This window comes from Limanda limanda, chromosome 1 (assembly GCF_963576545.1).
Source record: "Limanda limanda chromosome 1, fLimLim1.1, whole genome shotgun sequence".
Taxonomy (NCBI): domain Eukaryota; kingdom Metazoa; phylum Chordata; class Actinopteri; order Pleuronectiformes; family Pleuronectidae; genus Limanda; species Limanda limanda.
Genome location: NC_083636.1, coordinates 41394400 through 41421817, shown reverse-complemented (window position 1 = coordinate 41421817; position 27418 = coordinate 41394400). Strand labels below are relative to the sequence as shown.

Below are 27418 nucleotides of genomic sequence, written 5' to 3'. Positions count from 1 at the left end.
TATATTTGTCAACAGTAGCAGCAGATCACTGTCACTGGCTTTTGGGTCCATGTGTGTGAACAGCATATAAGTCTTTGCAGCAAATTACTTTCACTAAATTAAACCACATTTGATTATGATAAAATCAAGTTTGTCTTTCTACTCTCCAATATCTCTACCTCAAATTGATAAAATGGTTTGACGAAAGACCAAATCCATGAACCAAGCTGACACTTAATAAGATAAACCAACTACTCCACCTTCTTCAGAACCAATCTTTCAGCTGTTGCCGTCTTCTATTGATTGTCGTCTATCTCTGAGTGTGACTGAAAAATATATTTTGTGATGCATCTTTCTCCCCCAAGTGCTCTTAAAGTGCAGAAGCAGCCATTAAAGACCACTTAATCCCCTTGGAGGTATTTTTTACCCTTATTTAGATGAATTTTATTCATCATTCATTTATTTCAACCTTCTTTCACTGTCTTGTTCTTTTGGTTGTCTAACTAAAAGGGGCCCTAATTAAAACAGTTTGCAGAAAGAGATGATATAACCACTCTGATGGGATTGCATTAATCATAGTCAAAGCTGAGCAGACTGGAAATGCCTTTGAAACTGTATTAAACAACATTCTAACAAAACTCAGTTAAAAGAATGCTAATGATCAGCCTCCACTACTCTACTCTGGAGAGGCAGTGGGTCACCTCTCCTGCATGTTTGTACGGTTCCAGCTCTCAGCAAACATTATACATGTTTGATGAGTGATGCATTCTTTGAATTTTAAAGGCGTCACATGTGCGACATCTGGCTCTGGAAATAGCCAAGTGACAAAAAAAAACACTGCACTGTAAAGGAAAAGCATGCAATAGCCGTCTGAGTCACGCGGCCGACGAGAAGTCGACACTCGTTTCACTGCTGAAAACGATTTTCAGTTGCAAAAACACATGAAGGCACTCATGCAGGACACTCCGAGCAGATTCTTCACCCAGACAGGAGTCTCTCTCTCCTGATAAAAAGTTTGTAAAGATGTATGAGAGAAGAAAATGACACAGATCTTCACAGCTGCTCTGCATATTTCAAACATGAACAGACGCTAGACAGCGAACATCACAAAACTACATCTTCACACCTGAGCTGCAATTTTAATCTCCCGTAATCCTCTTTGTAGGCAAATGTTTCTGTGATATTGCACATGGAGGACGGGAGAGGCTTAATCGAGACCACTTGTTATTAGTTTGCCTAAACTCCAAGAGATGTCAGGAAACACAGTTCCTGTTTCTGACCGTGGGGCACAACATGATCTGGCAAGCAAGTTGATATTTGCACTGTTACTGTTTGCAGATAATAAATAGCAGCTAACAGTTGCCTGTTAAGAACTTACTGCCTGCTAAAGCTTCAAAGTTACTATAGATACTACTATATAAACTATATGAACTATATGAACGCTTCTTATTGATAAGATGGATGCCTCAGAATAAAAGCATCAATGGTTCTACTATGATTCATTTCATGATAACAGTACCTTACCTTTATTTTCAAAATTTAATTTAGAACACTGACCTCATAAGAGTTATTACCAATGATAGATTTTTCACTAGCATGGGCTGAGAGAGAGAGAGTCAAAAGTTCAGTGATGCTGAGGTGCATTCGTTTGCAAATATGAGTCATGATATAGGCTACAGCGTCTAGAAATGTATAATTCAACCTTATCCTATTATAAACAAAATTGCTAAATGGTGCTGTAGTATCAAATGTGCAATAGGTAAAAATTGCAATACACACTAAATTGGCACCCGTATCTGTGATAGATAGGAATTGGGAGATAATTTCCCAGCCCTAGATGGTGGTGGAAAATATCTCAAGCCACAGTTGACTTTACGTCAAAGAAAAACATAATTTCAATTAGCCTTTGCTGTTAGGTATTTATAAATTAGAGCATGTTCCAGCAAGAGGAGTACATGTGTGTTTGTGTATGCCATGCATTCTGTTTGCTGAAGAGAAGAAGAGATGACAATCCCCTGTGTCATTCCCATGAAGGCAGTGCAGCTGTATTCAGAACCCATCTTCCCTCTGACACCCGGACACACATGCCTGCTTGGCTCAGCTGTCTGCATCGGGCAGCCTTGTAGAGTTTCCTCTTAGCCTATCAGTCCACGTTGAAACATCTGACTGTTAAAGCTGGAACAATGGTGGTGCAGGCAGAGCAGGAGAGAGAAAGCGAGCGAGGGAGGGAGGGCTGTTCAGCGACGCTCACACAAGCAGCGCCGCTGCCTCCAACCAGAGCAAAACCCATGGAAGAGGCAGTCGTCCTATTCCTGGTAATCCTGCTCTGCCTGCCTCCTTAACTCCTGCTACAGTTCCTCTGGTGAGTCAACAATCTCCGGACTTTATCGCCTTTTTGATGATGTGTGGAGGGTACATATATTTCTGGTATGTAGACACTATGAAATATGCCTGATAGTGCTGCATATGCTTAGAGGTTATTTGTTGGCAGTGGAAATTGCGATGCAAGATTCACACGTGCTGTTGCCAAGGCTGTCTTTCAAAAATATGAGCAAAATCAAATGAGCTGCTCCACCGTGGCTCTGAGCTGTTTGTGGCTAATGTCAGCAGCTAATGTCAATACTGCTGCTGGATGAACTGTCACCGGCTACTTGTCCAGAATATTCATCAGTGTAAAACTAACAAAGAGCAAAGTGTTTTGTGCTCGAGCATGGGTTGTTTTCCCACATTATTTGTACAAATTGATGAATTTTTGGTTTCAATGTGTGGATGTCAATCCATCCCAATCGTTGTAGTTAATTGTCTGTTTTCTGTCTATTAGTTGTAGAAACTTGAAAATGTGTCTATTTTCCATCTGTTTTTTTAGTATGTATTAGTTGAAGAAAATAATAATATTGCCAATCTATTTTTACTGATTGAGTCTGTTTTCCGCCTATTTAGTTTAGAAAAGTACAAGTCAACCCATTAATTTTAAAGATGCTATGGTTTCAGAAGACACTCAAAAGAAGGTTGGAGTGTGGAGAGATAAGGAAAAAAGGTTTATTGAGTTGGAACTGAGGTGGACGACAGGGGAAGTGGGTCTGGAGGGAACAAGGGCGAAGAAGGGCAGCAAGGAAGTATGGTTGGTGTGAACATGGAATGAGGAGGGAGGCATTGCTGGCACAGGTTGGCTCAATGATTGGATGTAGCAGAAGCAGATGGGAGGTCTTGCAAGTGAGTGATGATCATGAAAAAAGAGATACAGGTTACAATTTGTGATGAAAATTGAGAATAATTCACTCAAGGCGATAAGAGACGGATGGAACATTCCCTAGCACTGTGATTGAAACAAGAATCTGGTGGAGACTGATTGAAGAGCCATAGATGTACTCGTGGTTAAATTAATGAAATGAACTGAAGCCTTTATTGTCAGAGAGAGAGAGAGAGAGAGAGAGAGAGAGAGAGAGAGAGAGAGAGAGAGAGAGAGAGAGAGAGAGAGAGAGAGAGAGAGAGAGAATTGTTTGGTATTTATATAAACACCAGAGTTGACAGTGGTTAATTAGACATCAGGTGTAGTCAGGAGAGCTCTGTCTTTAGTCTGCGGTGGATGGTGTGTTGACTTTCTGCTGTCCTGATGTCAATGGGGAGCTCGTTCCACCATTAAGGAGCCAGGACAGCAAACAGTCAGGAATGTGTTGATAATCACCTCCCCATGGACATCACCAGAATCTAGTGACTAGATGACCACCAGGCTTATCTGGATGCTGCAGTGAGATTCCCAGACTACAGAGGGAAACCAGCACCGGTCTCCTGGTTCGTGTCCTTTCCAGTCCACTAAAGCATCTAACGCAGCCTGTGGATTCTTTAGACCGGATAGCTGAGACGTGGGACATAGGGCAATAAATTCAGTTTTGTCTGTGCCAATAAAATTGAGTGATAGTTTGTTAGAATAGGTCCTGGAAGGGAGGTCTTTTCAAAAATATCAGACTTCCTGACCTGGTTGATGGCTGGATGCTGGTGCTGATCTGTGCAGGTTTCTGGCAGCAGAGCAAATTATTGCAGTGCAGCCATCCCTCCCAAAATGTGGGTTTATCCTGAGGGGATGGAGATTACTGCAGTCTGGCTATTGAACCTCCTCTAATTATGGACTTGATCTTCCAACTTGCCTTTGCTATCACACAGGATCAAGGCAGGATGGTTTCTGGATTGGCATCCGAGCAGTGTGCCTGGCTTGAGATCCGGGTGAGGATGATGCTGAAGGAAATCTGTTGGAAGAAAGCAAGTGTTTGATTGAATTTAAGTGTCAGTCTTCATTATAACACTTATTTATCACCCTCCCGCTAATGCCCTCATACTTGCAAGGTGAGCTTCAGTGCTAGCAGATCCAGATTTTACTACATTGTAATTTCAATGAGCAGGGATTCATCTCCACTGGGAAAGTCCCACACCTACCCGATAGCCACCATTTGGATTTAAAATACATTTACTGTTATAATCAAAGTAATGGAATATAACTTATTTTGGTCTACCTATCTATTTACATAAAGATAAAGAAACCCACCCATTTGATGTGTTGTAGCAACTTTACCACCCCCCTGAAGGCCGGAGCATGCTTCTGCGTTTTCACGGGCCCGGAGGGCAAGAGCCCTTCAGGGCCCCCTACGTGCTATCGTAGCCCTTCTTACGTGCTTACGTGCTTCGGCCAATTTTTCTAACTAGACGTCAAAGCCCCGCAAGCGTCACCCGCCCGCAAGGGCTGTGATTGGTCTGCTAACTACATATTTCCGGAGTCGCATTTCCGGTTCATGCCCGGAAACCACGGAAGATTTAGAAGAACGAATATGGACCAAATAGAAGAGCACTTGGCAGAAGAGATCCGACACTATGTCCACTAGTATAACCCGTCACTAACCGGCGGATTTTTCCGCCAGAAAAAGGCTCTGAGGAGCCGCCGTGGCGATGTAAATAAATCGCTCTTCTCCGTGCCACACACGAAGAAGAGCCGACTTCGACAAAAAACATTACTCCGCCTAGTGTTCTGGCGGGGAATTGCATGGCAACACGCGCAACGGTTGGAAAACCATGAATGACAACGAGTCCTGCGTTACAGCTGCGTGCTTGCGGGCCCCTGACAACGCAGAAGCATGCTCCGGCCTTTAGTTGGCATTTGCAGCAACAAGACAATCCCACCAGATAGCCACAGCTCAGCTGATAGATCAACTGTTTGGACTGTGTCGTCATCCTAATGGTTGTGAAGACTGGGGTGAAGGATGGGGACATTTGAGTTGACGGATCCTGTTGAAGTTGAACAAAGCTTTGCCAATTACGCACAGAAAGACCAGGACGTGAGGCAAAGCATCTCCATCACAACGACAGGTTAATGTGCTGCTGCTGCTGCTGCTGCTGCTGCTGCTGCTGCTGCTGCTGCTGCTGCTGCTGCTGCTGCTGCTGCTGCTGCTGCTGCTGGCAGAGTTGTATCTTAGTTTTCTGGTAAACAAGGTTAAGGCAACTGACTGAGGGAGACGTGACATGATCAGGAAATTGTGAATGGAGCGTGATGAACAGCAAACTAGTTCTTTTTTTTATCTCCCTTTGAAATCAGACGTAAATGCAAATTGAGTGGAAAGCTATGGCTTGTTCCCGTGGCTTAATTAAGCAACGCATCTTAATGCATTTTGCAATACTGCCTGATCCACACAGTGGTGCGCAATATGTGTGATTGGACACGTGTAAAATGTGTTCCATAAAGTATATTATGATGTTAGGTTTTTCAAATCCTCTGCCTCTTCTCGTCCTCTTTATGTCCCTTTTCCCTCTGCCTGACTTTTTTCCTAATGTCTGCACATATGATCATCCCCAGGTAAAGATAAAGATCCTCTTTGCAGCATTTGTATGTATTATTATATCACTGTCAAATTAAGTGAGAATCCTTAGTTGAATCGTTACAGACTAATTGAGACAGAAGACAAGAAAACAGGCAGACCTGTGCCAATGATCTCCGATCACTGGAGTTGTAAATGGTAAGACCACATTTCTCTTGCGCTGAAACTGGAGCTGGAGCTTGTTCCTATTGGTCATATTATCAACACTGTCACCAAGTCATAATAGCTTGGATCTGGGAACAATACAACACTCTATAAATAAAAAGAATGGATTGTTTTCTACCGATCTGCGTGTCTGCCGGCTCTCACAATGTCTTCAGATGTCAGCCATTGCTTCGTAAGTGTCATTTTGTCATAACTGATAGAAATGATAAAAAATGGATCTCAAGTTAAAATCAAGCAGATAAAGACCTGAGGCTGGCTCAGCTTTAAGACTTTTCAATAAGACTCTCATTATGTCTTGCGTGATTTAGAGATAGTTTGACCATTTTAAATCCCATTTACACCGGACTAAATTGGCTGCACTCATGCTTTTGTATAAAATACAGTGTAGATTTCACAACCAATAATTTGAATCATGTCAGTATGTGATACTGCAGTTGTAATTTACCTCATATCATGCAACTCGATCTCCCACACCTTTTTGTTAATTGCAGTGACTATTCACCATTGTCTCATATTTGAGAAAATAGCACTTTTAATGTATCAGAATTATGATCAGCAATGAGATTAACATAAAGTTACCCCGGGTTTAAGTACTTGTTATAAAGCATCTGTCGTCCAGCAGCTAAGTGCTCAGTGCATATTCAACCCAACACATCCTACTGGTAATGGCCAATTAATATCATGTCCTGAATCTTGGTCGAACGCTGCCTTCCCCGTGAGTTACTCGTCAGCCAAACACCTCAAGTGCAATGATGTGAAACTGTAGAATTACTGGCTTTTGTCTGTCTTGTAAAAGTGAGGAGGGCGATGACATCACTGGCCTGCACTGAGAGGACATGGTGATGAAGATAGTGATGAGGATGAGTGCAGACATACAGGGGGAGGATGGGAGAGAAGGGAAGAGAGGACTTCTCTTCCTCGCAGATTTCTTCTCAAGTATTTCTTTGGATTGTGCCTTTGGTGGGATCCTCGCCTGGCTGATAGCACGTTCCTCCAGGGACCTTCATCACAATCCCAATCCATCAGCCATCTGTCGCAGTTACCAATAGCAACATGGGAGCCAGTGCAGGAAGAGTGTGATAGCAATGTAAGTGATGTGCTTTGTGTGGCACCAGTCTTCATGCCTGCTGTTCATTGTTACATAACTCAAGGTTATTTAAGCACTAGAATCAACTTGTGTACTTGGGTGAGGTGGCTACTCCGTTTGTTAATTATAAACAGGAAAACTTGACTTTGTCACATCAAACTTGTTGTTGGTTGCAGTTGGTGTTTTAAGTAATATATTAATTGGTTTAGGCAACAGTGTAAGCGATATACATATATATATATATACATATATATATATATATATATATTGGTAAGCTTAATGTTTAATGTGTCAACATTTTGGACTTAGCGGGCTACGTGGGCATGTTCTCACAAGCACAGGTAAAAGCATTATTTTTTCAGTCAGGAGGTAATGTCTCTGAAAAATGACAACATATATATTAAATAACATGCTCCATTTAGTTAGTATTTGTTGAAGGTTTGGTTGTGGAAGTTATGAGTTTCACATATATATGTATGAATAGGCTTATACTTTTTTGTATCTATTTACTGGTAGTTTGAAGTGCTTTTCTATTGGTTGTTTTTATACCTTTATATTGTAAGAAAGATTATGGAGTCAGCATTTGGCTTTTATTCTTGATTTTAGTCATTTTAATTCTTAAATAACAAGAAAGTTTTTGAAATCAACTGGCTTAAAACAGTTTATCAGTTGTTAAGATAATTTTGAGGGCCAACGCCAATACCGATATTAGGCATTTAAAAGTGTATTGGCTGATATATATATATATTAAAAAACCTAATTGGTAATAACTCCTAATATCTGATATCCTCCTCCTAGTCACTGCTACAGTTCTCGCAGTAACTGCAGCTATTGCAAGTTCTCGCTGATCTTGCCTCACAAGTTATTGAAGTGGTAACTAGGAGGAGGATATGAGGGGCCATTAAGGCTAAAACGTGGTGTAATTGATGCCGTTTTTAGTCTAATTTGAATGTCCGGGCTTACGGACACTTGGATGACACCACAGGAGAAGTATGGAGGCATTTCCTGTTTTTCTTCTGTTGTTTTCTTTACATTTGCAGAAGTGGTCACCATTTACTTCAATTGTATTGGATTTGGCTGCAACACTGTTTACCCCTGAAACTTCTAAAGTGTTTTGTGGACTCAAACACTTCACTCACTCCTCCATCGGCATAGTGGTCGAGGGAATGAGTGAATTTAAATTTTTGGGTGAACTATCCCTTTAAAATCAACATCCATGAGCTTCAGCTGCAATTCATTAGGTCTGGCTTTGTCACTATGATGTCCCAAACTCATCTCAGGTCAGACTCAGCTGTCATTTGTCCCCACAGCTTCTTCTTTCCCAGACTCAGCAATACTTTGTCAGCCTCAGCTATCATGTGCCAGCCTCACATGTACTGTGTCAACCTCAGGCATCATTTGTCAGCCTTACTTTGTCTCCATCACCTATGACTTGTTGACCAAGTGTGTGTGTGTGTGTGTGTGTGCGTGCTTGCGTGCGTGCGTGCGTGCGTGCGTGTGTGCGTGCGTGCGTTTGGAGCGAGCAAGCAAGTAAATTACAATGAAATGTATTCTTGTTTATTTGAAATTGTACATTATATCAAACAATCTGTGGTTTAGATAGGTTAAGCTATTTTCAGTTGAATGTACAGCATTTATGCACCAGGACAGATTTGCGTTGGTCATTTTCCATTTTAAGCATCTGCAATCATCTGAATAACTCTCCCTGTTTGATGAAAAATATGTAATTGTTGCAAATCTTCAGATTAAATGGTAAGATATCCCGTCTGTTTCATCACTTAAATAGAAGGATTTATTCATGTCTGTCGGCCTCAGTCATACGCTGGATCACAGCTCATTAAGTCTAAGTTGTCACGAACAATCAGATGGTAAAATGGGGGTAAAAAAAGTCTTTATTTTTAGTTCAGGAGAGAAAAAGATAAACTGTGCGAGAGGGAGAGTGGCACAGCTGCTGTAAGCAGTCGCATTTGTTCAGCATTTCTCAGAAGTCAGTTTTCTTGTTCCGCATGTGTCATGACAAAAGGAGCCAGAATTAAAAGCGTTGAACCAATTCAGGTTGAACAGATTATCTTGTTTGCCAGGCACACAGATTTAGCTCCCATATTATGCAGTAATATAAATGTAATAGTTTCTACACTTGGAAAGAGCTGTGTATATGGTACAAAGTACATACTTTTATTTTGAAGGATTTCTGCTGGCACGCTTCTTAGGTTATTTAACGGTTGTTTATATGTTGTCTATTTGTTAAATTAGAATTAGTTGTTGTATATTAGTATGTTTGGTGTCGTTCTTGGGTTTAGGTACCTTTCCAAATAGGTAATGTTTGAGTTATTATGAGCATTTCATTTTCAAAAAATCTGATGGTTTACTTCCTCTTCTTTTCCAAACCTTTCTCTGGAGGGTACACATATATTCTGCTCTCTCCAAGACCAACAAGTCTTGTCGTTGTTATTCATTTCATAATTTATCAGTAGTTTTAGCATTAAGTGTTTTACTGTAAGTAACATGTGCAGGCCAAGACAGAGGAAGGTCTCTGCAGAGAGAGGAGGAGGAGGAGCTGTAGAGAAGCGAGGAGTTAAAAGGTCAGAAAAGCAGCTGAGGGCCTGGCAGGCAGAGGAAGACCTAATTGAGGGAAAAAGCTGAAAGTGAGAGGGAATGGGTCGAGCAGGGGTCAGCGAGAAAAAGAGAGAAGCAGAGGAGAAAAACCAAGAACCAGGCTGAGAAGGGCGGGGTGGAAGGAAAGAAAGAAACTGAGGGAGGAAGAAAGGAGAGGTTGGGGAAGGCTGTCAATGCTGGTGGCCTTTCTGAAAGGTTAGTGGCCTGGCCAGAGGGAGTCAGGGTGAATAGCTGCCACTCTGCAGGGATAAGAACACACACACAAACACACACAGACAGACACACACACACACACACACACACACACACACACACACACACACACATTTTTTTCACATGGCATTTAAAGCAAAGCCCGTTTGTCCACACTGACTAATGGCATTAAACATTACCTGACATTTCACATGGATGGAATTAGTTGAGCTATTGTTCATTGTGTGTGTGTGTTTGTGTGTGTCTGTGTGTGTGTCACGCACCATGAAATCTTGGCTGCATCGTCCAGTGTGGAGATGTAAGAGATGTGGGCCGGGCATAGAAAGACTCAAAGGCCGCCTCCTGCAGAAGACAATATAAAACCTGCTGTGCCTCAAAATACACACATCAAACAACCTGACACCTCAGCATGTCTTCATCTCAGCGTACACATTATTAGATTGGAGATATTAAAACTCAGCAAAGCGCCCAAAAAAGAGCCTAAATTATAATAATGAATCCCCCAAAACATCCTGAAACAGTAAACAAAAGAATGGCACTCAATATAGGGAAGACCCAGCTGTCAGTTAAATTCAATAAAGCCATGCTACACACAATCATAAATATCAGTCCCCAATATAAGCCGGATTCGTTCATCCAGATTCCTTAATTTTTCTAAGGGAAATGTTAGAAATCTCATCTTGTCATTTTACAATGTCAAAGAAAGTGGAAAAAAATCCCTGGATCTGTTCCCTCATCCTGATTCGCCCCAATTTCCCCCATTTCTACCAAGTTTTGAGAGAATCCACTCATAGTTTTTTTGCAATCCTGTTCACAAACAGACCAACAAATGGACTGGGGCGAAAACAAATCTAACTAAAATAGTAATACAAATTATAAGAAAGTTTCGCCCTTTTGGCCTCAGAATAAAAAGTGTATGTAGTTCGGTAAACAGAGACAACAATGATATAACATTAACATTGCCCTCTGGTGTGTCTGTGGACTTAACAGAAACAGGCAGTTGGAAACTTTATATTGGTGACATAGCACAGAGCGGCATGCCATATTACAAACAGCACCTTAAAATTGAACTAGAACATCCATAAATGATAATTATGAGCAGGCAGACATTTCAGCATCAACCTTGCAATTTCCAAAAAAGATATTCAAACTGTGCTGCAGAATCTATTCGCACAACACAGTGTGAGGGTCTATGGAAGCCAGGAGGTCCAGAAAAGGCAAATGTGCAATAATGTAATTCCCACAGGAAATGCATAATGGTTATACCCCATAATGATAAAAATTAAAAACACTCATGAAATCATTAAATGCTCTATAAGACTTTGTGAGAGGCCAGAATTGCAGTTTTCCCAAAAGATAAACTTCCCCTCTGTTCCCATTGAACAATAAGTGTTGGTAATGTATAATTTGCTGTGCAGCAGACTTCGTACTGTAAAAATTCCATTCACAAGATAGACAGAACCACTCGTCTTATGCTCTAAATGGCTGCCTAGAAAGTGTTCCCCACTGTGACTGTGCTCGAAGGGAAGATAAGATGACAAACGCAGTACGAAAAGGGAAACGTCTTCCACTGTTGTTGCTGTTTAATGGCTCTGACATTTGCACTCGTGTTGCTTGTATTAAAACGGGGTATCTGGGGGATTTTAACACAGTGTGTTGTTCAGGTCACCGTTATTCACTCTGGATGAAAGTGGCAGGTTAAAAGCCTCACATACTGCATATTTTACGGATCGTGTGAAAGGAAGATGTGCAAATGGATTCTGCTAAATCAACCTTATTCCCTAGAAATGTTACTACCCAACTGTTTTTGCCAAATGTGTTATGGAGAAAATGCTTTCTGAGATATTTTGCATCTCAGCTCTTGGTCTTAACAACATGGAGGAAGTAAATTTTTTACAAATTCCATTTCCTCATTTTGTAATCATTTGGTAGGCGAGCGAATAGAAACCTGCACCTCTGACTTCAGGCCAGGTTTGTTTGGCCAATGGGGCAATTGTCTCTACCGCCTCTAGTGGTCATGTGCCAACAATGCACGTGCTCGGACACATTCTTAGGCCGTGTGAATGATTCTTTGAGCTCATTCCAAGGCATCTCTCCACTCCAAATTGTAGATTCATTTAATTTGAAGTCATTCTGTAGTAGATTCACTTCCAGGTTACTCTCCTGCTGCATCATTCAATGTTATACTTCACTGATCTTTTAATGTGGTAGTGTCCTTTTTTCACGATATGCACCTTTTAAGTCCATAAAAGAAAATTCCCAGCAGTGCTGTGTAGTGGTGCTCATTGGCAAACTTCAGATATTTGTCTTTGTAGAGCATCTTTGTTCAGCTTCGTCCTTCTGTGCTACCATGGACACCCTGCACAATGTTCAATGTGGGAATGGACGCATACAAAGATGCGCTGTTGTGATTTGACTACTGTGATATCAAAGTGAAAGATCTGGATAGTAACAGGCTTGATGACCATTTTGTTAAAATGTTTCAGTATCATTCTGTAGTTTACAATTAGCATCCAATACATTCAGAGCCTGTGTGCTTTGTGTTGCAAGGTACTGTGGGTCGTCAAGTAGGGCTGGGCCACATGACCAAAATTGTTATCTTGCTACAAATTTTTATATCAGCTGAAGTAATCATCCATCTACTTTCTTACGCTTATCCGAGGTCAATTTGTGGTGGAAACCGGGTGTTTCTCACATTCCCCAAGCTTCTCCTGGAGAATCCCAAGGGCTCCTTCAGGGGGGTTCTGGGATTATTATTCTGATTATCGTGATGAATGTCAAATCATTTTTTTTACTTTAGTTTAATGACTTTTCCTCGTAAGTGAAAGTTTAAGAAACTAGTTCTTACAATGCAGGTATTGTAGGGGATTATTTATATTTCACTTTTGCTGATAAAAAAAGGTATTGCAATAAATATGCATGTTTTGTACTTCTCTTACTGCTGGGACGGAAATTAGATAATTGGATGTCCCTAAATGCGGAACTGTCCCTTTAAGGTTTAATTCATTGGTTGAATGACAGATGGTTGCTATCGGTTTTTTCACATGGGTAGATGAGGATAAAAAAATAATAACTGCATTTTATTTAAAAAAAGAAAAAGTCTATTTAAAGGAGCAGTGTGTATGATTTTGTGTCAATATTTAAAGTGACATTTATATGATCATAGACTTACCGGATGTTAAACTTCCCAATTATTACTGCTGTCTGTTTCTACTCATTCATTCAATATGTGTAAGGCTAATGGGATGAATGAGCCTGTGTCACTAATGACTTGAGGTGACTCGGGTGAATTTCCTGTCTCTTAAGAAATATGTCAGGACTTGCAGGGAAGCAGCAGAGATGTGACTGAAGTTAAAATTGGATGAGGCACAGCGAACATCAAGTCCTATTGCTCGACGCCAGGCTGCGATTTGTCTTGCTGTGAATCTGAAATTGAGTGCAATCGTACTCCTGGTCTGAAATGCTGCTTTAAGTTGGAGCTGAATTCCCGTTGAAAGCTGCCGTGAGGGTGCATTCACTGCCTGTCATTTGTCATGATATGCTGCTCCTTGGCTGTGCTGTCTTGTTATTAGAAGCAGATATGCCTCTCCTCCTTCCACTTCAATCGTGTTTCGTTTCAAAAGAGAGACTAGTCAGTCTATCACGGGATGCAACTGATGTTGCTCTCTTTATTATTTTCACTCAAAGGTGTGTGTTAGGACAGACTTAAAAAATAACATAATGGAGTGCTCTGGGAGATTTCTCTTGTACCCAGGCTCCAGCTCCAGGGCACTGGGGTGGCAAAGGAATCCCAGCTAGGGTGCTGCACGGCTGGTGAGATTATAGGCAGGAGGAGAAGCCCCCCCCCCTTCCTGATAGCCCACAGCTCCTGTTCATCTGGCATACCCAGATGTGGACGTGAACACAGTGTCGACACTCAGCCTCCATCTGCTGCCAACACATGCTGAACCCCCAGAGAGCTCAAACTGTTTATTGGAGGAATCTCACTCAGGTGTCAGAGCCGAGGGAAACAGTCAGCCTGCTCGCCTCTCTGATTTATAATATGTATTTATGTATATAGTCCATGGTAATTCTTATTGGTATGTGTTTATTAATAGTTCAGTATGGGCTGGCCAACAGCTGGCCAACAGCTGGCCAATCAGAGCACTCACTGCTTAGACTTCATTTATTTCTAATCACATAAGTTAAATAAATGAATAAGGTTTTTAGAGTGATTCAAATATTTTTTTAATCAAATAATATTTTTTTAAACGCAATGTGAGGGGTTAGAATATTAATGATCAATTTATTGATATTGTTTGTTTGATAAAAAAATAATGACTATTTAAGTTATTTGATAAGCCCATGTTCTGTGGTTGAAAAGTAGACAGTTAAGATTGAGTTTTTCTCTTTATTGTCCGTGATCAAGTCAGGAGGCTCAGGAGGGAGAGCGGGTCATCCACTAATCATGAGGTCAGTGGTTCGATCCCCAGCTCCTCCGATCCGCATGTTGATGTGTCCTTGGGCAAGACGCTGACAAATTGCCCCTGATGGCTGAGCAGGGAGTGTGTGGGAGTGTGATTTGACAGTGAACCACTTCATATAGAAAAATAGAAAAAAACGAGAAACGACTCGTTATGTAAAGCGCACTGTGTGGTATTTGAGACTCTAAGCACTACATACTGTCAATGCAGTCCATTTGTTAAATGTGCCTGTGAATTGATTACAATGAAATCAAGTCAGTAGAACAGAGAGAGCACAGAACAGGGACGAGACAGAAAGAGAGCTCAAACCAGAGGCTGGACAGATGATGAAAGCAGGAAGGAGAACAGGGAAAATGGGTACAGGAAGTGCCACTGGGTGAGAAGAGAGAGTGAGAGAGAGCGAGAGAGAGTCACTTCAGTGTTGTGCTGCGAGTCGCTCTCACACTGTCCCGTCTGCTGCTCCGGATACGGGTTTCCATACTGTTGGTGCTTTCATGGAAGGAACTTCGTGCTTATCTGCAACAACTTGTTTTTTGTCACTGCTGAGAAGAAACTGGACATCATGCTGAAGTTCAGCATCACCCATTCCTCCAGGTGTGTGAGTGAGTGTGTTTGCAGTGTGTTTCTGAGGGCAGCAGCCCCCCCTCCTCACTCTCACTGTCAGGGAGCTGACGAACCTGTTTAGTTTTTTGTAAAGGTTTAACATGCAGATGTGATTCTTTCTTAGCTGACAGATATGTCCTGTATTACCTTTTGACTTAAACTTTGTCTCCTTTTCTTCGTGTACATCTCCTGTTTTGAATGATTTGTGTTGTTGTTTCACTCATGCAATGTTCTCTCTCTCCCTCCTTTGTCTTCTGCCTCTCTCTGACTCTATCTTTCCCTGCAGTCACAATGAGCGAAAGGTGACCTGCAAGCACCCGGTTTCAGGAGTCCCCTCCCAAGACAACTGCATCTTTGTTGTAAATGAACAGTAAGTCTCTGTGCACTGTGACACACCCATACAGCGCTGTATGCTTCTGATTTCTGCACTGATTTGAAAGGTCAAAGGAAACTCTTATAGTTGGAATCATTCTTTTCAACGCCTGCTGCAGCTGCACCGTCCAGCTGTGACATCATGTGAATGTCCTGCATGAGGACAGAAGACAATCTGGCTTAGACCAGAGCGAGTGGGGCTACACGCATCCTACTAGGTTTTCATAGGAAAACCGTGTTTCCTCAAAGACAACAGGGTCCGCAGAACTAATTTTATTGTCCATGTTGCGTTATACACTGGTAAGTGAGCTGGTAGCTAATGCTGATAAGATCTTGACGAATCAGCAAAGGCTACGCCGAAAAGACCCAATTAGCAAGCGGTTGTGATGTCATTGTTTCCAAAGCTCTCTGTTTCTGTCCGTCCACAGTGAAACGTAGCAGCAGTTTTCAACGTTTCCAAACTTCTCTACATACTTGGCTCAGAATCGGATTTTCAAAGTCACTGTGACTGTGCAAAGCACAAGTTTGCACATAACTCAAAGACTCACATTCTAATAATCACAAAGAGATCAAATGATGAACTGATGACATTTTATATCCAAAAGGACACAGGTCAACATCAATGTGACGGCAGAATGTTCCGGTCGTTATTAAACGCTACGACTCTGGAACAGAGGGCGAGATTGTGACCATATTTCCTGACACTTCACCGTTTGGTGGAGGCAAACAACTGTGAGACAGTAATTCTAGTTTTTATGGGATAATGAAAGCAAGTGATTAGGGTGATTTGTTGTATTTGTTGACATTCTTGTCTCATTGTTACCTCGACAGACACAGTCATGAAGCCTATTTTTTATTAAATTAGTTTAGACATCCACACTACTAAGTTTTAGTTTTATCATCTTTCACCACAGTCTCAAGGTCTACATCTGTCGAATATGTCACTGATATAAATATTTGCAACACTTCCTGTACCTGTTTCAAAGTAGAAGGTCTCTAGCTTTTTGTTGACTGAACCCATTCCTCAGCTTGTATTATCTTTATCTCAGAACCAGAAGATGCACGACTTCATAGTGTAGAGTGGTGACATTTACAGATCTGCTTTTATTCTGGGAAATACAGTCATACCACAAACCTCAAGTAGCAGCTCCACCGCAGACTGTGATCAGCAGATCGGCGACACAGCCATCACACACCGCACATGCAACCAGTGTGGCCTGAGTGTCAGTGTCACATTCACACAGGGGTGCTGACATCTTTCAGTGTTAGTGCAACATATCTTTGATATTGTTACGGCGGGTTTTCCATAAATCTGTCCAAAGAGGATAGAAACAAATTTGCTTTTGATAAGTTCAGGTCTTTGATCATAATAATCAGACTCAGGCTGTGTTGTCAGCGTCAGAGGAATCTAGGAATTTCAGCGTGAACCAGAACTGCAAGTAGTCAAAGAAGAAGTTTCTTTCCTTTATGATCACAATTCTGCACATCATGCAAACAATGAGCAGAGATTTCTAACGTTTCACAGGAGTTATTGAAGCCTGGCTCCCTACACCCTCTTACACCTAATGGAGATGTGAGGTCGGACAATGCAGCAGTTTAAGTTATTTCATTTCTCATCCGTTATATTTAGGGATCTACCCACAAGATGCAACAGCTTTCACCTGAACCTCTGACAAGTTTCTTTCTTGACTCTGTAGAAAAAGTGGAACGGTAGAACAAAAGCGAATGCAAAGAGTATTGATGTTTTAAGATCAGCAGAGGAAATATAATTATATACATTTTTCCTTTTACAATACTTCATTCTGCCTTATTTAAGATTGTATAGTGGAATAGATTTAGTTTTGATCTATTTAGAAGTGATCTGTCTGATGAGTGGACAATCACATCTCACAGACATAATGACTGAATGATTTTTGTCTGTTAATTTTTGGCTCTCACTGTAGTGGTGTGGTGGAGTGTAGCTCTGATTGTACCATGTCAGTATATAATAAGCACAGACAGGGCGATGTGTCCATGCAGCTGTTAGGGCCTTTAACAGAGCATCAGTGTGCCGCTACATAACGTACCGCTCTCAGTGGCATGGACACCCACACACCCACCACTCTGCATGTCACAGTCCACACTCTGCAGACTGGTCCAAGTCCACTGAGTCTGATTTCAGTTCGCTGCTGTGCCCGCCATTCCTGGAGGCAGTGGCTGAATAGGAAGCAGATTGGTTCTTGGATGTAATGTACCCGCAATACATAACTGCCGTTACGTACCGATCCACGTTACGCAGACCCAAGAACTTGGTGTCTGTCTCTCTTTCCATTTCTCCTCCAATTTCTGTCTTATACACGCTGGCTAGATTGCGTCCGGCTCCGCAGACTCATCCAACAGCAAACCTTCACAATTGCACAACGGCAGCCAGAACAAGCAGTAGCTTCTTGTTAATAATCACTTCCTTTTCTGAAGGGCCAACTCACGCACATCGAGCATGAGTCTCGTCACACAACGGACACAGACCTCACTGAACACACACCCTTTCTCATGACAACTTTTCAACCTTGGTTTCTTCCAATGTAACAATTTTCAGTTTTCGAAGCCAAGGAATAGCTCCAACAACAAATCATTGTGATTAGCGGCCAACTGCAATGATGTGCTCATGAAGCTGTACTGCACTATTAACTGTAGGTAGCGGTATTGCTCCAAATGGTCAAGAGGTAGCCATTAGCTTGAAGAAGAGCAAGATTGAAAGAACAACTTCACCTTCCAGGGGTCATTGTGTTGATGTTGTGAATTTGTCAGGTGTTGGGATCCCTCGGTGTGGAGATTTAGCCTCATTCTCAGATTTCAGAAAATAAATGGATGTGTATGTTGTCATAGATATGAAGCTCGACTGAAAAAATGTATCGTCTATCAGAAGTCTTGTCTCTGGAAGAGAAACAGCTCCATGTTCACCCTCTGGCTCCAGCTCCAGGTTCTGGTAGAACGTTGCTGTCAAGTTAGTGAGCGTGGAGAGGTTCTGCTGTGCTGCAGCCCGCTGTCACATCCATCCGCCTTGGCCTTCTTGCTTTTAAGTGGTGGAGTGTGATTGTGTGCCTGACTTACCAAGGTTCAGTCGGTCTGTGAATGCCAACACTGATCAGATTGTTTATTTGCATCTGTTTATCAAGCGCATCCATCTTTTTCTACATTTTCTGTCATCTGCTGTCAGTCTCTTCACTCCGTTTGTAGCAGTTATGCTTCAGACCCACAAACCCAAACAGAAAATCTCATCCAACGCTCTCCCTCCCTCACTCTGTGCTGTCAGGATGACTGACTCCTGGATGCTCCCCACCCATCAACTCTGAAATGGGATCCATTCTGCGGATGACACACATGCTTCTTATAAAGAAAGCATTTTTTACTCCCCGGGAGACAATCTAGAAAGCAACAAAAAGTCAGGATGACGGCGCTGAAATTAAATTTAGGACCGCAGCTTCTGAGAGAGACAAACAAACTGCGGCAATTACACGCTCCAGCTCCAAAAGAGTCGTCAGGATGGTATTTCAATCCGCTCCCGTCTTCGAATGTGCAGCTGAGATACCGACCGTCTGCGATGCACGCGCACACACATACACACCTACAGACACACACATACTTTTGCTGAAATCAAGTTCAGTGCAGTTGCATTCTCTCTTTTTCTCACACACTCTCTCTTCCTAACTTTCACTTACTCTATCACTCCATCTCCCTTCCCAATTATCACTGCTTTCACACTTCTCCTGTTTGGAGTGGAGTGATGAGGTGCCTGCATGTGTGTGTTTGTGTCTGTGTGTATGTAGGTTATGTAGATGAGGTGTGCATGGCTTGTATTTTTAAACTTGTTGAGTGCAGGTGAGAAAGTAACAGGACCAAAGGTGTTGGACTGCGGCTGTGTCTCTAATGAGAGTCTCACCATGTTTTGCGCCAACTGGCATGATGATGAGTGAAAGTCAAATGTCTTTGCTTAAAATTTCAGGCTCAGTAGGTACCATGCATGGTGAATGTTATTAGACTTGCGGACATGCAAAGCTTGGCATTTGTGGCTTCGATGTTCATCACAGGCCGGGATGTAAAAGTACTAAAATAATTGTTTTTTTAGCCTCAACTTTGGGGGCTTGTGGTAAAATGAAGTTGGTGCTGATGGAGGGACTCATGGAGTGAAACGGTTAGGTGCTGGTGAGCATCAATCTTCAGAGGAAACATCATGTCAGTATTACATGATTATGGCGAGCTATAGCAAACCCAACATCAACATGCTGCACTTTTCACTTGACAGATATTTACCCTCATACAATTGTCAAAATGGAATACGATCAATGAAGTCCAGTTGAAAGAAAGATGGATGTATTTAAAAGCTTATTTTATAAATTAACCTATGACTATAAGTGATAGAACAAGGTAACGTCTTATTGAATGATACAGCATTGCGCTGATTCAACATTTTTTTGATTGTTTTGATAGTTACCTGCATCGTTTCTTGTGCCAGCAGACAGATTCCTTTAGATAAATTAGAGGAATGCAATTTTTTTTTCACGATGCAATCTGTGGACTTTGATTTGAAATAAAAAATTACATATTGTATACACCCTTTTTTTTCATTTGACAAAATTCAAAGAACCTTTTACATTACATGTCATTTAGCTGACGCTTTTGTCCAAAGCGACTTACATTTTTAGTACATTCAACATTTATGAGGGGCCATTTAGGGGTTCAGTATCTTGCCAAGGACACTTCGGCATGCAGATGGGGAAGAGTGGGGATTGAACCGGCAACCTTCTTGTTGGAGCACGCCCACTCTACCCTCTAGGCCACACCGCACCTTTTGTGGCACTATGTTGGAAAAATGGTGGGCCACCGTTTTTATTAACATGGCAAGTGTTAAAAGAGAAAGTACGAAAATGGATGTTCTCTGAAAACCACTGTTTCTCTTTGAAGAGATGTACCTCAACTGATTTACAGCACAGAGCCGAGATACATACTGCATATACCTTTGAGATACTTTCCAAGGAAATAATGCAGTGAACTGGAATGATGAAAAAATCCAACATCTGTAACTCATTGGATGCCAAGACTGAAAAGGTTTTACATGTTGGAACGAACAATCACAAGACTGCAACTGTACATGGACATGTTCATACAAAGATGGACTTGTGTTACATTATATCTGAACGTTCAACCAAGTGGAGCAGGTTGTCGTAACAAGACTTTGTTGTAAAGGAACATTGCAAACAGTGAACATTACCATGTTCCTCTGTAATGGACCCCTTCAAAAACCTCTCTCCTTTTATAAATCATACATTCACTTTATTCAACCTATTTTATTATGTGCATAGTTCAATGAGGTCAGGGAATGCTCTATTTTATAAAAATTAAAAAAGAGAATAAAAGAACAAGAAAACTCATGTTATGCATCATTATGCACTGTGTTTTGAACACGTCACATGCTGTTTTTAATGTAACATAAAAGCGTCTTTGTGCCACTTGAGCACTCAAGCTTCTCCACTTCTCCCTTTTCCTCTGAAACTTTAAAAGAATATGAAAACGAATGCGCACCAGCTCTAAGCTTCCCCTCCAGGCTCAAGATCATCTCAGCTGCTCAGATTCAACCCAGCACATCACAGAGGTGCAGCTCAACAGCAGCTCCGAGTGGTTTCACGGTCTCAGAGGCTGCTGGATGTGACCGAAAAGGGAACGCTCATATATATACACACACACACACACACACACACACACACACACACACACACACACACACTGCTGTCATGCTGCTGCTGGAGAGTTGGGATGATCAGTCATTTGGGGACAGGTCAACATGTTCAGCCATATAATCTCAATTGCTGCATTTCCCAATTAAATTTAAAAAAAGGCCTGCTTATGTTACTGCTGCCTCAGTTCCCACAGGTTTATCCATGTAACTGAAATCATGTGGGAATGAAAGCAAAGATGATGGTGGAAGATGGTGTTTATGAAGTCTGCTGTTTCTAGAAATTGAAAATATGAATTAAAATAGTGAAGGGAAATCTTGGCTTTGCGATGTTGATTTTATTATGGCCATTCAAACGTGTTATCAATCAAATCCCAAAAATATATTAAATGCATATAAACAGATATTATCACAATTCAATTGCAGCTAGAATAACTGAGCTGTTGAGTTGCTTTAAGTTTGGTTCCACAGCCAGGGAATATGTGATGTACTTCATTTAACATCCGTTCATCTGTCAATGGCTTTGGGAATATGTCCACAGGTGCACTCACTGGAACTCAACAGACCAGACTTCTCCTTTGTTTGAATGGGATCAGTAAATGTTGTGAACCAGCAGCCTGAACTAAAGCACATGGGTCACAGCTTGGATCTGGACATCCTGTCTTATCTCTATGATCAGCATGTGATCCAGCTCAGGATTTGAGTTTGAGGTGTGGCCATGCAGGTCGCAGTAGCAACCACTTCTACAGACCCTCCCCACTCCCAACCATAGACTGTAGCTTCCAACGTAGCGTAGTATTCTGCCACCTTTTCCAGTTTTGTTCATTGACATCATTCCTCTGTGCCCCTGCTGGCTCAGTTGTCAATGAAACCCACGATGTCCTTCTAATAAGAGGCCAAATGAGCTTGGGAATAGTGGAACAGTGCAATACAGATGAATAATTGTGATTTGAGCGGACTCTCACACATCCTTCATTGGCATACTGTGTCTCTGTTATCCTTCACCCTTTTTTATCCATCTCTTGATACTTCTTCCTATCACAAATTCGATTTCTACTCCTGCACTGCCCGAGGCTGTTTAATGATAGTCAGTGCTTCACAGCTATTCATCTATTCAAATGTCACTCACGGAAAAGTTTAAATGAAGTGATTCCTAAAACCCTCATCCAGTAAGTTGCTTTTTCCCCCTGGGGGAGAAGTTTTCTTCCAATAATCTCATTAGGATACAAACCCCTCTGAAGCTTGCTGTTATTAATGATTCTCTAGTTTCCCTCAGTCCCTTCTTTTGTGATGCATTCACTGCTCTCTTGCTCGGTTCACATCCCTGATGCTTTGTTAATAGCCTTCTTCTCACCCCATCCTCAGAAGTTTTGAGGCTGAGGAGTTTTGAAAGATGTGCCGAGCTCTGACCGCTTCTCTCTGTCTCTTTGTCATTCTGTCTTTCTTTCTTCCTGCTTCCTGCATCTGCCTCCGTACTTAATTATTCATGGATTCCGCTCACATGTCTTCAGTTGTGTGACTGTACAAACAACGTGGAGAGATTAGAAGACAGGAAAACAGTTGTAAACCATAACAGACAGATATGCCAGACTGAAAATCTGAAGGAAAACAGAGGGAGAGTAACTGTTGTGGTGATGTTTGACTAATGGTAGGCTGCAAACGTTGGTGGGCTGACGGTTTGATCAAAGCCATGACTAGAAAAGCTGAAAGGAAAAATAGTTTGATATTGAATTAATGATCAGACAGGCTGGAGGGAGACAGTTGCAGACTGGTGGTGTTTACAAGAACAAAGACTTTTCTGTTTGTCCACAAAAGCTTCCTGCGTTCACATGGATTCACATGATTCATTTGCACGGACAAGAAAACAATATTTGCCCTTCCTCATCTACAGTGATGAAAGAACTACTTCCTCTTCCTATTTTACGTTTCTTTATTCTGGATTATATCATTTCCACCATTCTTTATTCCATGCAGCACGACCGATTTTTCATTTTTAAGTCATTATTTGAGTTCTTATTATTTTGTCATTCTTTCTCCCTCCCTTGTTCTGTTTCTAGCGAGAGTTGTGGAAAGCTTGTCCACCCTGACAGCCCTATAGAGGCTCCCACCAGGTAATGACCCCTCACTTCACTGACAGAGCTTCAGCTTCTTTATCAGCCCTTATGCTTTCACTACTAGTTTGCAGTGACTAAACCCCAGACGTTGTTGCATGGAGAATGTCAAGCAATGGGCAAGTTTAAATGAGCAGCTCTACATCTGGTTGTTGTCTTGACTATTCAAATCAGATGGTAATGTCATAATATAAGAATATAATACAAGACGTGAACTGGAGCAGGTTTCTGGTTGATTGTCGAAGGAGAGAGCGTGACTGGGAGTTAAAGTGGCAGAAGACAGGTGTTTTTGCTTTAACCTGTCATTACAAAGGGGGTTGACGACGCTTCTAACACACGACAGACGCAATAATTAAAAAACTAAAAGAGAGCAAATATCTCCCGTTGAAAAAAGCGGTGACACTAATGTATCAAGAGAGTTTTTGGTGATAAGAGCTCCATCTCTCACCTGAAAAATGCGCAGGATTTGTTGCTGTTGTGAACGCTTCTGAGCAGAGAACCTCCCGCTGTGGTTTGCAGCTGTGAAAGGCAAACTCTGGGTAAACTCCGTAGCTAATTCTCCAGATTTTACCCGGAGGTTGTGTCTGAAAACGGCTCATGTGTGTTTATATTTCTTCTTCATTAAATTCAAATTCACTTTGCAAATCTATCTGCCACAAAACTATTAGGAAAAAGTCTCCATTTAAGTGTTCAGTGGCTTCCACCAGGTAATGGAAATGGACAACAGCTAATGTGTAAACTCTACCTAACAAAAGAAAACAGACTTGTAGTGAGAGGAGGAAAATAAATCAAAGACAGAGAGTGATAGAAACTGAGGTAAAACTTCGACATACAGTACAGCTACTTTCCTTATCTGTGAGTGAGGAGCACGCAGGGCTCAGGGCCAAGGAGCCACTTGATCTTAAATGTATTTATCATATCATGTAATAGCAACGCAACACAAAAATGCCCACTGTGTTAGTGGTGTTACATCTGAGTTTCAAGAGATCAACAGCTGAAACATTTATCCAGGATGTATTGTCCAGCTTTGTATTCAGCTCCATTTATCTCTAACTCAGAGCTCCATTGTTTTGTCTTGCTGCGTTTTGACTTTGCGTGAATCGCTGCTGAGCCACAATGCAACAAGAATGCTCAAACGATTCGATGCTCAGATGAATAATGTGTATGCTGCTAGTATACAGCAGGGGAAGCTCAAGTTTCCTCTGAAGTGTGTAACCAGTGCTTTTCTGTCTGCCTTGCCTCTATCACGTTTACTGCTTCTGCCACAACACTTGTTTTATTTGCCGAATGACAGGGTTCTGTCCCATTCGAAGCTTTCAACTGCCTCATACTGAACTGCAACTCATTAAATCAAAGCAGCAGACTTATAAAAGAAAGGGGAATTTCCTCAGTGATAAACAATCCGGAAATGATTTTCAACCAAGGCTAACTTGGTTCAGCCTAGAAATCTTTCAAAGTGGAAATCATTAGTGTCATTTAGCTTTTCAGATCTATAATTTTATTTGACCGTAGAGAAAATCAGACTTTTAATAGGCAGACCTTTGTTTTTAATTCCACAGTTCTATAAAATATATTATCAGTTTTTTTACTTTGCTGCTGATACCAATGCAGAGGAAAACCAGGGTGGTGTCAGGGCCAGTGAGTGTTTAACAGTCTGATGTCAGTTGGATAAAAGCTGTTCCTCAGTCTCGACATCCTGGATTTCACACTTCTGTACCTTCTACCAGAGGGCAGAGTTGTGAACAGTCCGTGTTGGGGGTGGGTTTGGGTCTTTAACAATGGAGCAGGCTCTTCTCTGGACCATGCCCTGCAGAGAGGGTAGTGATGTCCCGGTGATCCTCTCAATGGTCTCCATTGCAGTGGTGCTCCCATAACACACGGTGATGCAGCTGGTCAAGATGCTGTCAATGATGCAGCAGTAGAAGTTGCTGAGGATATTTGATGACATGCCGAATTTCCTCAGCCTCCTCAGAAAGTACAGTCGCTGTTGTGTTTTCTTGTCCAGCTGGTCGGTGTTTAGTGTCCAGGTGAGGTCATCACCGTCCAGGAATCTGAAGCTGCTCACCCTCAAGCCCCCGGATGATCAGTGGCTAATGAGTTCTCCTCTCCTTTCTCATGTCCATGATCATTTCCTTGGTCTTGTTCGTGTGGAAGAAAAGGGGATTAATAAGACATATTAAGTACATTTTTTTTCTAACAAGCTCATGAAGTCATGAGTTCTGGCCAAAACTGGTGCTGTGAGGTCACAGTGACCCTGAACATTCAGTCTTCCATAAAAGCAAACAATTTTATGAGATCCCCTTAAGGTGATTCTGAGATGTCTGACCATTAACCACCAAATCCAATCTGTTCATCCTCAAGCTCAAATGTGAGGAAATTCCTACACAGCATTCTAAAAACACAATGCCTTAGGTTCCAGCTGTTGCCAGCAGGGAGACATACAAAAAGAGATGGTCATGCTAGACTATCAGCTGATGTTCCCATAATGACTAAAACCCCAAGTAAGTTAGAACAGAGGACAAAAAGATTGATGTTTGAAATAGAGCAGAGTCATTATTACATCAGTAAGATTCACAGCAAATTAACACTGGTGATTATTGTGCAGTGGCAGCCAAACTGGAAGCAAATGGATCATGGGGAAAGCTCCATTTTATCTCATTCCAGAGCTCTCTGCTTAGATCCTGCTCAGATGGCTGAGTAACACCCTGCATCGCCAGCGCTCCCACAAACCAGTTTCATCAGCAAGTCACTGAAGTAGGAATACACAGAGCAACCGAGGGGAAGGGGTTTATGGAGGAAAGGTTAATAAAGGCTAAGATCACCGTGCGACTGAAAGATGAGAAGGCAGACAAGATGAGACAGTGGGAAGGATTGAAAAGGCACGAGAGGGAAAAACAGATTGGCTATTTGATAAGTGGGCATTTTGTTTGTGTGTTTGTGTTAGTCCGCCTTCCCCATGTAGGGCTTTTGTTACCGAAGGTGATTTAAGCAATCTCACAACATCCACCTCTGACAACGGTTCCGAAAGCTAAATGCCTTCACACTTGCATATTTTAAGCACATGTACACAATTCGTTCTGTATTGTAATGGTGCCAGCTCATCTGAAAAATATTTCATAATGAAGGTGTTCTTATTCAGAATCCCTCTGTGTATCCTCTTACTTCAGTGAAATTGCCAGGCTGCTGTGAATAGACTGGTGTGTTTACACCCACAGTGTGGGTGTCTTAGTGATTTGAAAACACAGCAGTGGAGATAGATAGCAGCTTTCAATGCAGTATAATTCCCTGTAGGAAGTAGCAAGATATAGCACAGTCTTTGGCTTTTGCTGAGACAAGAGTTTATTTCAACTTTTTTCGATTGTTCACTTTGCTTTAGATTTTGTGTTTGGTCTGCAGAGTGGCATCTTTGTGTATGCAAACTTTTCTGTATCCAGCAGAGATGGAGAAGCATTTGCATTCATTTAGAGCTGTGATTCTGTCTGAAACCCAACATGTATTCCTCATATCAGGCTCATACAGACCAAGGCCCTGCCCCAGTTCCTCTCCCTTTGCCCCAACCCCAGATATAGTGTACTAGTGTACGAAGTGTTACCATCCAAATGGAGCCACAAGGGAGTGAGCTAGAAATTCCTTCCCTAGGAGTTAGGACAATATCAACAAATGATAATATATTACCAGCCGTTATCAACCAATATTATAAAAGTGACACATCTGACAACTGCAGGACAGACAGGACACAGTCATCTATTGATCAACACACACTCAGTGTGTTTATATCTGTTATATCAATGTAACATTAGTCCTGTCCATAGAAACTTCTGCCCCGCACTGAACATTTTAAAACATGAGCTGGGTAGTTTTATTCAAACTTCATATATGAAGTCCGCTTGTAAAGTATTCGGGAATTCGTTTGTAGCGGGGTTCGTAATATACCGAAGTTCATAGGGGGTTTGAAGGCCTACCCCTACATCATATAATGAAACGTGACAACACCAGCCCACCACGGCCACATGCAAAACCAAGGGCTGGGCCAAGTAAATTGGGACGGAGCACAAGGGGCTGTTGGTGGAGACATGCACCTAAGGATATGAACTTTCTCTATGTGCTCATACTTAGCAGGTAGTGTGTACATTGGTTTGATCAAAGCTTTCTCACTGGCACCAAACGCATTCAAGAAGAGTTTTGTGGGCTGGAAAATCAAAACAATGAGTTAATTAAGGCTTTGGAGGCACAGAGCT

The 27418-nt window shown here is 41.8% G+C and overlaps 1 protein-coding gene across 1 annotated transcript in view; it reads left to right on the top strand.

The window, feature by feature from the left end:
• The window catches only part of LOC133012197 (pleckstrin homology domain-containing family A member 5-like), a 194528-nt gene that overhangs the window by 115414 nt on the left and 51696 nt on the right, over positions 1 to 27418 (top strand). The window contains exons 4-5 of the mRNA XM_061080181.1: positions 15274 to 15357; positions 23127 to 23180. Of these exons, the coding sequence (XP_060936164.1) occupies positions 15274 to 15357; positions 23127 to 23180 (138 nt within the window). The remainder of the gene's footprint in view (positions 1 to 15273; positions 15358 to 23126; positions 23181 to 27418) is intronic.